The following is a 13878-nucleotide window of genomic DNA, read 5'->3' on the forward strand; positions in this document are numbered from 1 at the left end:
TTTCGGCCACTACGCGTTGAGATAGAGATTACCTTCGATGCCATAGTAGGCATATGGAATACTTCTAGGAGCAGGGTCATCGAACTATTGAAAAAATGAAAAAATGAAAAAATGAAAAAATGAAATATAAATATAAATATAAATACGGACGTGAAATTACGTGTCATAGATTTCAGAATTAGCAATGGCCCCCAAAGCGAAGTCCGGTTGATGCAACACAGACCACAAGCGTGGAATACACCTTTCGGCTGCATGCGCATCGTCCTTTGTTTCGATCGTGGTGACATAATTCCCAGTAAATCTCGCCGGGATCGACATTATATTAAAAGCTGAGGCCTTCGCCCGAGATAGACAGGCCGCCTTGTCCTTTATCAGTCAAACTATCACCATGTCTGACACTAGCTACGACTACATTATCATTGGCGGTGGTCTCGCCGGCTCTGCCCTCACCGGTCGCTTGGCCGAGCTGGAGCCATCACGCTCCATTCTCCTCCTCGAAGTCGGCCCTGATGTGGCCGGCCACCCTCTCACGGGCTCGCCTCTGGCTTGTTTTGGCGCCCACGGCTCTCCACTTGACTGGGCGTACACTACTGTACCCCAGGCGCATCTCGATGGCCGCCAGTGCTACAATGCTGCCGGTAAAGCCCTCAGTGGCGGTACTGCCACTAACTACGGCACCTGGACTCGGGGAAATGCCCTGGACTATGATCTGTGGGCGCAGCTGGTCAATGACGACGCCTGGAGCTACAAGGGCTTACTGCCCTACTTCAAACGCTCTGAGACGCACTGGGACCAAAATGCGGACCCCGCTGCACACGGCACCTCTGGACCTATTCACAATGCCACGGTTGAATCCAGTAGTCTTGACCGGAAATACCCCCTACGCGAGCCTGTGCGTGCCGCCTGGTCCAACCTTGGTGTCCAGACCATCCAAGACGCCAACGCGGGTAATCCCCAGGGTCTCGCCCCGCTGACGGAGAATTGGCGGAATGGCCAGCGTCAGCTCGCCAGTGAAGCTTACGCCATCAAAAATAAGTCCAATGTCACTGTCAAGACTGAAACACTTGTCAAGCGGGTGTTACTTACGGAGCAGGGGACGAAGAAGACTGCAACTGGAGTTGAGCTCGCCGATGGAACGAAACTCACAGCTTCGCGGGAGGTGATCATCTCCGCCGGCGCGTACCGTACGCCCCAGGTTCTAATGCTATCGGGCATCGGTCCTGCCGCGGAACTCTCCAAACATGGGATCCCACTTTCAGTGGATTCCCCGGAAGTCGGCCGCAACTTCCATGATCACTTCTCTTTCAACCAGTGGTGGAAGCTCCGGCACCCAGAGCAGGGGCTGTCGGTTGGTACTCCCCTTTGGAACAGCCCCGCGTACGGCATGGGACTGCCCTGCAACTGGGTCGCGACAGTCCAGGCACCGCGCGAGGAAATGGCCCGTGCGTTGCAGGCGGACGGCGTCAGCGGGGCTGAAATCGATAGCCACCCCTATCTCAAGCCTGGATTCTGCCACCTCGAGACGCTAGTCGTGTATGCCCCTGCGGGTGCAGCCGTCTCTGGCGTTGAGGTCCCCATGGACGGAACGCATATCGCGTCGGCTGTGTTGGGAGTGACCCCTACATCGCGTGGAACCATCACCATTTCGTCGGCAGACCCAGCCGCACCGCCACTGATTGATCCCAACTACTATGCAACCGAGGTGGATCGTGCGGCGTTGCGAGTCGGTGTTCGACAGGTGACCAAGCTGCTTCGAGATACCCCTGAGGGACAGAATATGATTGTGGAGGAGGTGCCGCGTCCAGGTCTGTCTCCGTTGCGCGCTGATTCGAGCGACGAAGAGCTTGATAAAGCCATCAAGCTCGGCGGTGCCACTTTCTATCACCCGGGGGGTCTGCGGCGATGGGTAAGGTGGTTGACACCCAGCTGCGAGTGAATGGGGTAGAGGGACTACGTGTTGTGGACGCGAGTGTGTTGCCGTTGTCGCTGGCAGCTCATTACCAGGCCGCGCTGTATGCACTTGCAGAGAAAGCGGCCGATTTAATCAGCAGCTCGTAGGAAGGCACCTTCTAGATGTCTCATGGATATTTCTTCTTGTTATTTCCTGAAAAACGAAGCTCCACGTAGGACTGAGTAGATTAAGTGTCCGTTGTCTTTAAAACTACACAGCCAATTACATGCCGATTTCTCTATACTAAGAGATGCAAGGCTTTTCCTACCCTATTGCATTAGAAGCCAACTGAAAAAAGCACGGACCCGAGCGATGTCTTCTACCCATGCGACGCTTTTCTATCTACCATTCGAAGAGAACTCCCCTATTCTTGACAAACCACACATTCCTTGAAGATACTTTGGATTAAGAGATTGAAACTAAAAATAGCATGAATAATTGACAGGTCAGATTGACTAGCTCCCGACTATACATGTACGATCAAAATACTTCACATGATCCAAAATAAAATACAACGTGGCGTATGTGACGCGAGAACAGAGAGGCCGAAGTCAAACGCCAAGAGGGGCGACGGCGACAAGAGTCAGCCATCCGGATCTGCTATTAAAACGGTTAGGGTGAAAAGTAGTGTTCCCATAGCCTTGCTGTTAGGAACAAAGCAGGTACGGTGGGTTTTAGTACGCCTTGGGGTTTGCCGCCACTGTCAGGGCTGAGTTTGATAAGTTACATCATCATAAGTTACAGGCAACGGTAGGATATGCCAGCATAGGCCAAACCGGCGATACCGGAAGCCCATAAATGTTATAGTCCCTGTAAATTACGGGCTGCAGTTCTTCTCTGGTCTATAGGACACTAGTTCCGGATAATAGTTAAGCTGCATTAAACTAAAGATAACGAAGCTAGAGAAAGAGAAAAAGGAAGTAGAGGGCTATCACTCTGCGTGGGAGCTCTCACCCGGTTTTCACCCCGTTGTCACCGTTATCCCCTAGATACCCGGCTACAGGACCGTTGCGATGAAGAGCGGAAAGTGCCAGCGCTGGGGGTGGTTATGGCGTCGCAATTGGGCAATCTAGCAAGCTCATATATTAAGCAATGCGTCTTCCAGATTTTGTGACGGCAGATTGGTTCACGCCTTGCATTGGTACTATTATAGTGGGAGCCCTGAAATCTCCCAAGCAATTTTGTATTTCACCACATAGTCTATCACGGATACCCTGCAGGTACAGATTCCAGCAATAGCTTTCCATGTTAATCTAGAACATCACCTCTGAAACATTTGCGCCTTGGTCCAAAGAGTCGGCCTCCTTTCGTAGCACATCGGCTCGGAACTTCCTAAAAGCCGTCTCGATTCTCTTTTTGCTCTCGGGATCAGCCGAGATGCTACGGCTCCCGCTCGCTGCCCCGCCAGCAAAACCTGTCAAAGAGGTCATAATCAGCATCTACCTTCACTAAGTTGGAAACAGGAAATAGCAAGGCATTCCTACCAAGTTCTCCACCCAAGAATAGTCCACCAGCGGAGGCAAAAAAGTACGTCGCGACATCCCCCAATGTTGAAGGCTTCAACAGAGGCGTGAGATCAGGAATTGGTTCTAGGGAGTCAATCAGTCTCACGTCTCCTGCGGATCAAAGTTATCGAAGCAATAGTATACCGGTACGACCATCAGCAAAAACAACTTTTGTAGGTCTCTCCTGCGCGCGAACCGCAGCGAAAAAGGCCTTGCGTGTGCTGCGTAGTCGGATAGCGGCAAATAATCCAAGACTGATGCCAACAGCGGAGCCCACTGTTGTCCAGACGGAAATGGTTGAGGCAGCCGATTTCAGCTTGTCGCGGTCCGACGCCTGCAGATCCTGTTGTAGGTGCTCATCGGCGAGTTTTGCGAGATCGTCACTGCGACGACGGCGAAGGACAGCTAAGGATTCGGTCATGGTAAAAATGCAATTAATTGGAAATGAATTCCGATGAAGACGTGCAAGGATAACGGAAAAGGACCAAGTTGAAGCCGATCGAGCTTTTCGGGGGAGCTGGTGTAATGACGTCACGTTTACTTCGAGCTTGGCTTATTCCGCCGCGTCTACTTAGCTCCCCAGAACGAGACGTCGGTCAAATCTTGGGTTTTTCCGATAAGAAAATCTATAGTGGAAGAATTGAACACGGATTACAATGCCGGAGAGTTGCCTCTCAATGTCAAAAACAGCTTGACAGCTATCATCCAAAGCCACACTTGCGAAGATCATAAATCTGCTTCAGCTTCAGGGACTGAGGGTCTTGAAGCGCCGCGTGCAGGCGTACCGCGCCCCGATTCATTTATACATCCACTTATAGCCATCACTATGATGTGTTAAAGTATCGAAGCCACGATTCTCGGGGAACTGGACTGCGATTTCATTGAGCTGAAAGATGGGTCAACCCAAATAATCATACTATTACCAAACAAACTCATCACTAAACATAATAGTATATCTACGAAGGAAGTACTTCATCGGGCAGCGTACACTCTTAGATAGGTAGCTGTGAAGTGGAGATGCAGTGGTTCTTACCAACCCAGTACTTCGCGCGTATCCAGGGCACGATATACAACCAGAATAAAGTCTCTAAAGAGCCAAACACATGGTACAAGTGGTACAAGACGGTAATCGTTGCCAAACATCCTGCGTCTGACAAAATAATTGCCGACATCTCGGACTCGCGAAACAATGCTCCCCACGGGTCAAAGTGGCTTTTTCGCCAAGCCTACTGAGCGTGGACCCTATTGAGCGGTCAGTAGACTCCTACCGATCTGTGGTCTGCTTGACAATGTCGTCCCATTTTAGCCTATGACTGTTTTGTGACCTTCTTCTTTGTCCTCCTTTGCCTACATAAATGCCCGTTTTTCCCCTCATCTCTCTCTCTCTCTCTCTCTCTCTCTATATAATCATCACCAACCTGCCTACCTCTCTTTGATGAGCTTCTGAACAACATGGGATCTGTGGAAAATAAATAGCCAGGAAATAGCGGTTCTATACACAGAAGCTCGCAAGTGAGTAGTTGCCACTCTGAACCGCCAGTAAAATAGTATAAAATTGAAATAAAAGAAAATTGATTCTTTGTCTATGAGATGCATGCAATGGTCTAGATTTTCAGAAACGCGCTATATCTAGTCTCATTCGGCCGCCAGGGCCCATTTCTTCCAGGCAGAAAGAGGTTGGAACACTGTCTTCAATCCCAATGATGATCTCTGCACATGGTTCTTACTAACCTCTCCTGTCTTTCTCTGGAAACGTCGAGTCCGACTGCGCAACAAGTCCGCTCGTTGCTCCAGAGTCAAATCAACTTGGTCACCAATCGGAATCATGCATTTGGCCAGGTGCATGTAGTTTTTGCGAAGCAAATTCACGGTGATAAAGATATAATCAACGTTGCGGAACACTAGGGCCCTTTCTTCAGCATAGCGGTCCTTCTGTTTGACAAATGCGACTGGATGGTCCCTCCAGTGGCGACGAGGGTTCAAATGGTGAGAAGTATGATACCCATCATTGAATGAGAAGCGGTTGCTCTATATTGAGTCAGAATATGCCCGCTAGCAAAAGCTACGCTGTAAAACTTACTGCGACGTCAATCAAAGTAATGCTCGAACGAAAATCCGAATCCGGATCCACTGGATCCACGAAGGCGTGCTGGCCCCAATTTCCAACCATTAAACCAAGCCGCATGACGGCGAGGGGCAGAAGAAACACAAATAGAGTGGCATGGGAGTTGACCTGGGTGTAGAGGAAATAGAGGGAGGCATAATTGCCCAACTCCCAGAATGCCGCCTTGAAGGCGTAACCCACCTGTCCCTTCCCCCAGAAATACAGCGGAAGTTCCAGCCAGATCAGAAACACAAAGCGGCATACATAGCAGAGAAAATCAAAAACATTGTCGCGATCGTAGAACATGGTCGTGCTTAAGTCATTTTGGCCATTGCCTTCCACGTGGTGGTGCTTGATGTGGTGGTAATAGTAGGAATTCCATGTATGCCCTAGCATAGGGTCCAGAATGTATGGAAAAACCGTGTCCAGAAGCCGATATTTAGGCGCTAACACTCCGTTCATATGGATGTGCTGGTGCTTCATCAGAGTGAAAGCTCCACAGTACCATAGCTGCAGAACCCAGTGTATGACCCCATGGATCCAGGAAAAGTGATGATACAAATATACTGCACTTGGAACAATAGTGGTGAAATAGAGGAGCAGATGTGTCAGCATGACGACGTCTGTCTTAAAGCGCACGACTCCTTGTGCCCAATTGGTATATGGGCGGAGTATGTAGCGCTGTATGCTTTCCGGCAGGTTTTCCCGCAGCACATCATTGTCCCATAGCTGGAAGATAGTGGGATCGAAGTCAGGATGTGAGGCATTATTCAGATTGTGTAGCTTCTCAACAGCTCCCTTGTCATCAATGGTCTCCCCCAGCACTTCGTGGGTTTCACCTGAAGCTTTATCAACCGACTGGTCAAATCTCAGTAGTGTCAATGGGACTTACTATCCGAGCATTTATCCCTGATGAGAGTTTTGATCACCAGCTTGTCGGGTAAAGTGAGCTGAGGATCCGTGAACGTGGAGGGATCCATGGCGGGCAGGTTTTCTGACCGACCCAGCTGAAAACTGCAACCAAGCTTGTTCAAGTTTGAGTCCCGACAGAGCAAGAGGATCCTTGACAATCTCAACTCTCAAACAGTCAGGAGAAGCTATGATGGCCTCTAAAATTTATGCGGTCGTTCGCGGGTCCGCTAGGGCGGATCAGTCTTGGCTCTAACCTGATACGGAATGCTGATCGGCCCATCGGCATCCCGCTTTTTAACTGCATTAAGGGTTGTTGTGATGGCTTCGGACAGTTATTTTAGTACCAGCTATCTACATGCTTGCATAACACTATCGTTTTATCCCAGTCAACTCGTGGATGATTTTGAAGGGTGGTGGGATTCAGGGGGCAGCTTCTCGCATGCCGCGTAGGCAGATGCTCCACTTGCTTTTTATTTTAACTGCTATTTTTGCTCGCCCTCCATTCACAAGAAGAATTCTATTGTAATCCGGGATTCATTTCCTCTATGAGGGGCACCACTCAACTTTCCGATATACTCATAGCCAGGCTTATGGATGAGGTCGCAGAGTGCTGATGCGATTTCTCAAATCGAGGGGCACAAAAACAACCGGTGAAGCATTCTGACTAATCAGGGGGGCCTAGATCGACGATTCATTTAGATCCTGAGGGTGTGAAGGAAGCAAAGAACGGAAGACAAAGTGCTGATGTTTGGCTTGAATGACCATCTTTTCTATGCATATTTACGTCGTGTTTACCCTGGATGTGCCAGGTTATGTACCAGGATGTGTATTTAGCCAATGAGTGCTTGCCGAGGCCGGCCAAGATCAACACGGCAGATGGTCATTGCTTCTACAGCATATCAGACCACCGTTTGCATCATCTGAATTCGAATGTATCGGAGGGCTCCAGCCCACTTATTTAATAGTCATTTTCTGGCTGGTTTCTTTTTACCACACTACAAAAACAGTCCCCGGTGGCCTCCCGCCTATTTTTTCTGGCACCCATGCTCAACCCCACCATATTACCTCGTCATTTGGGCTTCAATCCATCACACAGTCGGGGAAATGCGGGGAGAGACAGAGCATCATTCCGCTTGGGGCAATCCCACCCGTTGAATTTTCTTCGCATTGTGTAATCGCCGTGCGGTCTTCTAGAAAGTTTTGATGCCTGAGTAGCCAGGCATGAACGGAGCAGTCGTCCAATCAGAAGCACAGCCAAGCGCCGAACGGCTCTGGTCTCACCGATCTATACTTGCAGGTTTGGGCGATAAGATGGGGAATATATTATCAAACGGATACTCGGTCAAGGCATATATTTACTGTCTTCCACTTCTTTCACTTCTTCCAACTTACTCCCACCTTCATTTATTACAATCATTGCCGTGAGTTGTTTTCACCACTGCCCGCTATGAGTTAACCGTACTGACCTAACAATCTGCGCAGCCTTTTCCAATTACATAACTATAAAAAGTATCCTACCGCCAGACTTGCCCCTCCATCATCCTGATTCCAAAGGCATACGCTCCCAACATATGAACTTGGTGTCGGGAATCTTGATTCAGCGCCCGAGAACATGACCCAAAACCTCCAGGATCAGCCATTCCCTTTTGGCCTCCAGCGGAGCCGGAGCCGGATGGGGGAGCTTCTGGCGGCAGACGTGCTCGTTGCTGCAGGTTCGGCAACACTGATTACACCAGCGGTGATGATATTTGACAGGTATGGTGAAGTACGGATCCCGACAAGATCAACAAGCTGACGCTGCGAAAGACTCGTCGTCGAGAAATCCTTCTATAACCAACCTCTCTTGCCCGCATTCCGGAGGCACCTATGGTTCTCCATTACACAGCCTGCTACATTTTTGACATCACGACCCAGTCTACTCGTCTGGTCCCTTTATACAGCGACGTTCGCAACAGCCAATGCATCCGAGACGATTCTCGAGAAATTATACCCCAAAATTGACCATGCCATTGCCGGCATGACTTCATTCGCATCTACCTTCCTGGTGAACTCTTCCGTGGGCATCTGGAAAGACGTTAAGTTCGCACAACTTTTTGGACACAAGAATACCACCACCACGACTCCTCCGACTACCACCCCACCATCCACAACACCTACATCAAACACCCAGGCAGCCACCGAAACGTCATCCCAACCACAACCCAAGCCCAAAACTGCCCGTTCTATCGGCCGCACCAGAATCCCCTTGGCCACCTACTCCGCCTTTCTGATCCGTGACGGCCTCACCATCTTCGGATCCTTCAGCCTACCCGCCATGGTATCGGCGTCGATTCCCGACTCTGTGGCGTCCCAAGAATACCTGAAAATTCTGATTGCCCAACTAGCAATTCCGGCCTCTATCCAGCTGATCAGCACACCGATCCACCTACTGGGTCTGGACCTCTACAACCGGCCCCAAGTCCGCCCAGCAAAGGACCGGGTGTCTAGGGTCAGCCGGGACTGGATCAGTGCTTCGCTCTTACGCATGTGTCGCATTATCCCCGCATTTGGGATCGGTGGCTTTGTGAACACGGAGGGCCGGCTGTATCTACACGAACAGTTGGATGAACGGCGCTCGCCTTCATGACGCCCAACAGCAGACTGATTTTATAGAGATTATAGAGACGACATGATAGATCAATAATATACCATTTATTTTATTCATTTCTATGGGTTTCTTTTTCTGGATTCGTGATTGTCTCTCTTCGGTTGTTGTGGTTGAGCCCTATCCCCGCCGAGTTGACCGGCCCGGCCGGTTGGCGTCGGGGCCCGGGTCAAGGCCCGGATCACAGACACTGGAAAGTCAGAGCCGGTCATGCATCCCCATCATTTTTGTTCAAGTGATTGCCCCACTTCCACCCGCCTCTTCTGGGAAAGGCCAACACACGTCGAGTGGCGTAAAGTAGTCGGAGGAACTGGGTGTAGTTCTCACCCAGGCAGGCGAAAACATCGGACCCAACGCCCGATCCGTTGAGAGCAGCTCGCATGATACGAAAACGTGGTAGGCATGCAATGCAGTGTTGTTATTGAGGTATCTAAACTTAGAATTATGCAGTTCATAATATCGTAGCCTCGTGTGAAGTGAGAACCTTCTCTTATATCCCCAAAATCTAGTCCAAACTCCGATTTGTATGCAGACATTATCGTCATTTCCGAGCAGCCAGCCATGATATTCATTTGAGACCCAGTTGCAGGGATGGTTGTTTCAATGGGCACAGGAACACTTAGTCTGTCCCCGGTTGAGGGGAGGGGCGGGATGGCGATGGGATCTGGGTTTCCAGCGTCGTTGAAATATACGTGGCGTACATCGCTCGGTACCAGAAGCTTCGGGCTCTTTATGAAGTTTCTTTTTTCCAGACACAGACAGGTCGACGGTGCCAAAAAGAACCCCAGAGCAGTATTAGAGCTCATCGGTTGTAGAATCGTTCAATGAATCCGGAACAAAATCTCACGACACATCACACTCGATAGCCTCCAAGCCCGTGGTGCGTGCTTTGGAGCCCCGACTCGTTGTGGCAGATTCAGTGGGATTGATTTCAGCGTGGTTGAAGTCGGACAAGACCCTGGAAGCATCCACAAATGACGGATACTGGCCACCGGGAGGGATATTGAAAGTATCCGATCTCCACACATGCTGATGGGCGATGTTGACCAACTTTCCCAAAACGGCAATCTCAAGTTTCAGCTTGATGCTGTAAAGAGTGGCCTTGAGGGTGGTCTGGTAGATGTAGAAATTCATGAACTCAATGATCATTAGGGCGATGTCCATGAGAATACAGGCAACATTGACAGCCAGGAGCTGGATGATAGTTTTGCGGCTATTATGGTCTGGGTTGAGTTGCAGCATGCGATTGGTCTCCCACATGTAGATGCTGGAGATGATGACTTCTTGCACACAGAAGCCGGTCAATTGCAACTTTTCCATCACGTCGTAGCCCATGACGGTCTCGGGCGAAGTGGAGAAGTTGGCGGCATAGGTCAGGACGGTGGTCGGGATGTGAAGAATAATGATATTCATAATGATCATGCCCTTCACCAAGCGCAGCACGCGCATGTCCTGGAGGACCAGATGTAGACGAGAGTACAGCACAAACGATTGGCCGGTCACCATCGACCACCAGCCAACAGTCAACAAAGTCACTGGGACCCAAGTGGCCGAGGTCAAATTGAAGAACTTGATCAAATAGCCGACTGAGTAAGGAAGAATACCGACGGAGGCAATCAGCATGCTCCAGAAGTAAGGACCACGATAGCGTTTGAAGGTGAGGCAGATGAGCACGATCAGCTCGATCACGTTGTACCACGCGACGCCGACGAAGGTCGCGATGGTGATGCGGACGCCATTACTGTTTCCAGTGTAGCTGCTTGTGATCCAGTTCCCGGCACTGGATTCACTTGACGAGGACATATTTCTTCCGCAGGATCTCGATCCTTGGAGAGAAAAAAGCCACAGGGATCGCGCTCAGGGACTGAATTTTGCAGCGGGGGTTGTTATTGGAAGGGGCGGTGATGGGAGTGGACGGGGATTGGTCTGGCCCGATCCACACCAGCCGGGTGGCTTGGGTGGCTTTTATCCGCGGAAGACAGATCTATACATTATTGTATGACCTGTTGACAATTTTACTCGATTCTGACTTGGTTGGAGATGCTCCCGTTCATGGAATGTGGACCGCGCCCCTTCAGCATGCTTGCGTGGTCCGAAGCCGTAATAATCAAACCCCCTGAGTCAGGCACCAGGGGCTTTCGGACAGATCCAAACATCATCTCTACTTGTAAAGCATTGATTGAATATTCCGTCTTCGATCCATCCTCGAACCTATACCACAAACATGCTCGGTCCCTTCAAAACATCCGCCAATCAGCATTGGCAGTTCCCGAGATGGCCAACCCACTCTCGGCTTCGTCGTCAGCCTCACCACTTAGTCTTGATGTCGCTTTTTCCCCCGAGTCATTCCCTCGCTTTGATCTCCTCGGGGGTGTTTATACGCGACCTCGATGCGGACCCTAGACAATAGGAGACCCGATTGAGGCAACAATCCCACAACTTGACGCCAACGAGTCATCTCGACAAGACAAGCCCCGATTCCTCCTCACCCTTTACCACCATATGGCAACATCATGGCCTCCGTCTGTCTTTCTTCAAAGGGCAGAATGGTCTAATATACCCTCATAATTTGGCGTCATTTCCAACTTCTATACTCCGGACAAGCCCCTGAGCAAGCCGATTTCTATGCTGCAGACCCCATTTCATCTGCGGAAGTCGGGGACTTTTCTACCACTTCGACGAGGGACTTGTCCGTGCCCAGACTGGGGTAGTTGGTCGAGTCTCTGACGTTCACATTCTTTTGCCGAATGATCTGACAGGAGATACAGTTGTGAGATTTAGGAAATGGCTTGAGAAAGGGGGGATGAACGGCGGGCGAGCAGTTATTTAACACCGGTGCTAAGGATTGGTAGCCGCGAGGCCATGATTTTTGGCAGCAAATAACATGTATAGCTTCTTTTAGAGATTCCCCTTATCATACATGTTTGAAGATTGAACTCCGAGGGCAAAGAAACTCCATGTATTCCGTAAAATGTCTGACGTGACCCCAGTAGAACGCCCCAATCCTTGCAATCTGGGTTCACCCTAAGCGCATAGTCATTGAGGTCGATTCTGACTTCGCAAGAACTCTGCAACCTGTTTATGCTCGGTGACGAAAAACATACGCCTCCTGTCCGATTTCCAAACCAACACACCGATCTCTGCGGCATGCTGGCATGGAGCCAGGTATTCGTTAAAGGCACTGAAATCCTTGAACAGAAACCCTGATGTGGCTCGGAGACGGTCCCGCTCGAGTTGCCATAACCTGATCTGATCGGTGACGGTGGGCGGAAGCACGGAGGGGGGATGCCTGAAGCGTTGGACGTAGAATATGTGGCGTTGTGCTTTCGCATCTGAGGGTGCGCGTGCGTCAAGAGATACGAGATGATCTGGTCCGCTGTGATGCCCATCTCGATTGCTCGGCGCACTGACTGGCGCGTGATTTTCCCAGTGACCAGGTTCGTGAAGCGGTATTTGAGATTGGTAAAAAGAGAAATGAGGGAAATTTGGAGAGGCGAGGAGGTATAGGCGTAGAGACGGTAGTTGGTTTCAATGATTATGAACCCCGTGCTGCCGCCAGAGGATGTGCCTACCGGTCCCGTAATTGAGCCAGTTACAGGATTGCTGAGTGCAACCGAGTCAGAAGTGAGCGTGGTTGCAAGACGCGTGGGATAGAAGCACGGGGCGTCTGGGTTGTCCTGGTAAACAATGCCGAAGTCGGACAGATCGGCGAGGGTGCGCAGTTGGACCTCATTCAAGTGTCGCTTTTCGTAGGATTGGCCCAGCTCCAAGCTGCTCAGCAGGAAGAGGAACGAGAGCACCTCGACACTATCCATGCCGATGGCCTCGGCGCTTTCCACATAAAGGATCAAGATATGCCAGACCTGCGTATTAACATCTTGCAGCACGAATCCAAACCCGTCCTTGGTGATGTCCACTCGGCGATCACGAATCTCCACCAAATGGCCTGCTTGCAACAGTTGTTTCACTCCGTTGCTCAGTTTGACCTCACGCAATCCGCCCAGCGCATCTGTTCCCACCATGTATCCCAGGACTCCTTCCCACTGCCGCCGCGCATAGTCATCCAAGTCAACAATCGAAACGGGGGTCTGGTCGGGCCCTTGAGAAAAGACACCAAAGGAATGGGAGTTCTCAGAGCCCATGAGCGCTTGTTGAAGCGAGCGAGCAAACTCCTTGGTGACCTGGTACGCCGGAAGCCTCACGGTCTTTTTCTGTTTCTCTCCATTTTCTTTCCCGGTCTTCTCCTCAATGACCTTGTCGATTACCGGGTTCGGGTGAGTCAAGATAGAGAGCCGTTTCAAGATATCGATCGCATCATCTCTTTGTCTTTTGAATCGATTCGGGTCAGCTAGGTTTTTTTTATTTGGGCATCAGACGCGCTCACTTCTTGCTTTCAGATTTGACCCAAGCTTCCAGATCATCCTGCGGAAACGGGCCTTGCAAGTACAACAGCGCCATGACAAAGCATTTCGCTACAGCGAGTCAGTCTTGTGGTGGCAGTCGAGGAGAGCTCAAAATACCCAATTCAGGCAGCATGCGCCGAAAGATGGCTAGGGCGGTGGATGGCTGCTGGTACAGCTTGCGAAGGGTCACCCCCGGCAGGCCCTGAAGATACTCAAAGGGTCGGGACGTGGCGGTCGCCATGGCAGTGACCGGAGCGACGCAGCTGGTCCAGTCGAAGCGCTGGAATGGAAGACGATGATGATGTCGCAGGTACGGCAGGCGAAGCGGCCACATCACGCAGCTCCCGATAAGCCGAAGC

The 13878-nt window shown here is 50.7% G+C and overlaps 6 protein-coding genes across 6 annotated transcripts; 2 read left to right on the forward strand and 4 right to left on the reverse strand.

The window, feature by feature from the left end:
• Positions 1-388: 388 nt before the first annotated feature.
• Positions 389-1936, forward strand: N7474_010602 (GMC family oxidoreductase; the record flags this gene model as incomplete). Its single annotated transcript, XM_057202012.1, has 1 exon — positions 389-1936. One exon carries the CDS (start codon positions 389-391, stop codon positions 1934-1936), a length of 1548 nt encoding a protein of 515 aa, XP_057048283.1.
• A 1268-nt stretch (positions 1937-3204) lies between these two features.
• On the reverse strand, positions 3205-3877 carry N7474_010603 (uncharacterized protein; the record flags this gene model as incomplete). The annotated part of the gene is made up of 3 exons (XM_057202013.1): positions 3205-3365; positions 3436-3540; positions 3601-3877. The coding sequence occupies 3 exons, from the start codon at positions 3875-3877 to the stop codon at positions 3205-3207; spliced, it is 543 nt and encodes a 180-aa protein (XP_057048284.1).
• Positions 3878-5091: 1214 nt separating this feature from the next.
• Positions 5092-6540, reverse strand: N7474_010604 (uncharacterized protein; the record flags this gene model as incomplete). Its single annotated transcript, XM_057202014.1, has 3 exons — positions 5092-5484; positions 5537-6399; positions 6453-6540. The coding sequence occupies 3 exons, from the start codon at positions 6538-6540 to the stop codon at positions 5092-5094; spliced, it is 1344 nt and encodes a 447-aa protein (XP_057048285.1).
• A 1544-nt stretch (positions 6541-8084) lies between these two features.
• Positions 8085-9098, forward strand: N7474_010605 (uncharacterized protein; the record flags this gene model as incomplete). The annotated part of the gene is made up of 2 exons (XM_057202015.1): positions 8085-8227; positions 8279-9098. 2 exons carry the CDS (start codon positions 8085-8087, stop codon positions 9096-9098), a joined length of 963 nt encoding a protein of 320 aa, XP_057048286.1.
• An 861-nt stretch (positions 9099-9959) lies between these two features.
• N7474_010606 (uncharacterized protein) lies at positions 9960-10919 on the reverse strand (the record flags this gene model as incomplete). Its single annotated transcript, XM_057202016.1, has 1 exon — positions 9960-10919. One exon carries the CDS (start codon positions 10917-10919, stop codon positions 9960-9962), a length of 960 nt encoding a protein of 319 aa, XP_057048287.1.
• A 1233-nt stretch (positions 10920-12152) lies between these two features.
• On the reverse strand, positions 12153-13853 carry N7474_010607 (TFIIH/NER complex subunit TFB2; the record flags this gene model as incomplete). The annotated part of the gene is made up of 4 exons (XM_057202017.1): positions 12153-12405; positions 12477-13442; positions 13501-13588; positions 13637-13853. 4 exons carry the CDS (start codon positions 13851-13853, stop codon positions 12153-12155), a joined length of 1524 nt encoding a protein of 507 aa, XP_057048288.1.
• Between the last annotated feature and the right edge of the window lie 25 nt (positions 13854-13878).

The sequence above is a fragment of the Penicillium riverlandense genome, assembly GCF_028828495.1.
Source record: "Penicillium riverlandense strain IBT 135883 chromosome Unknown utg000009l_segment0_segment0, whole genome shotgun sequence".
NCBI classification, from domain to species: Eukaryota; Fungi; Ascomycota; class Eurotiomycetes; order Eurotiales; family Aspergillaceae; genus Penicillium; species Penicillium riverlandense.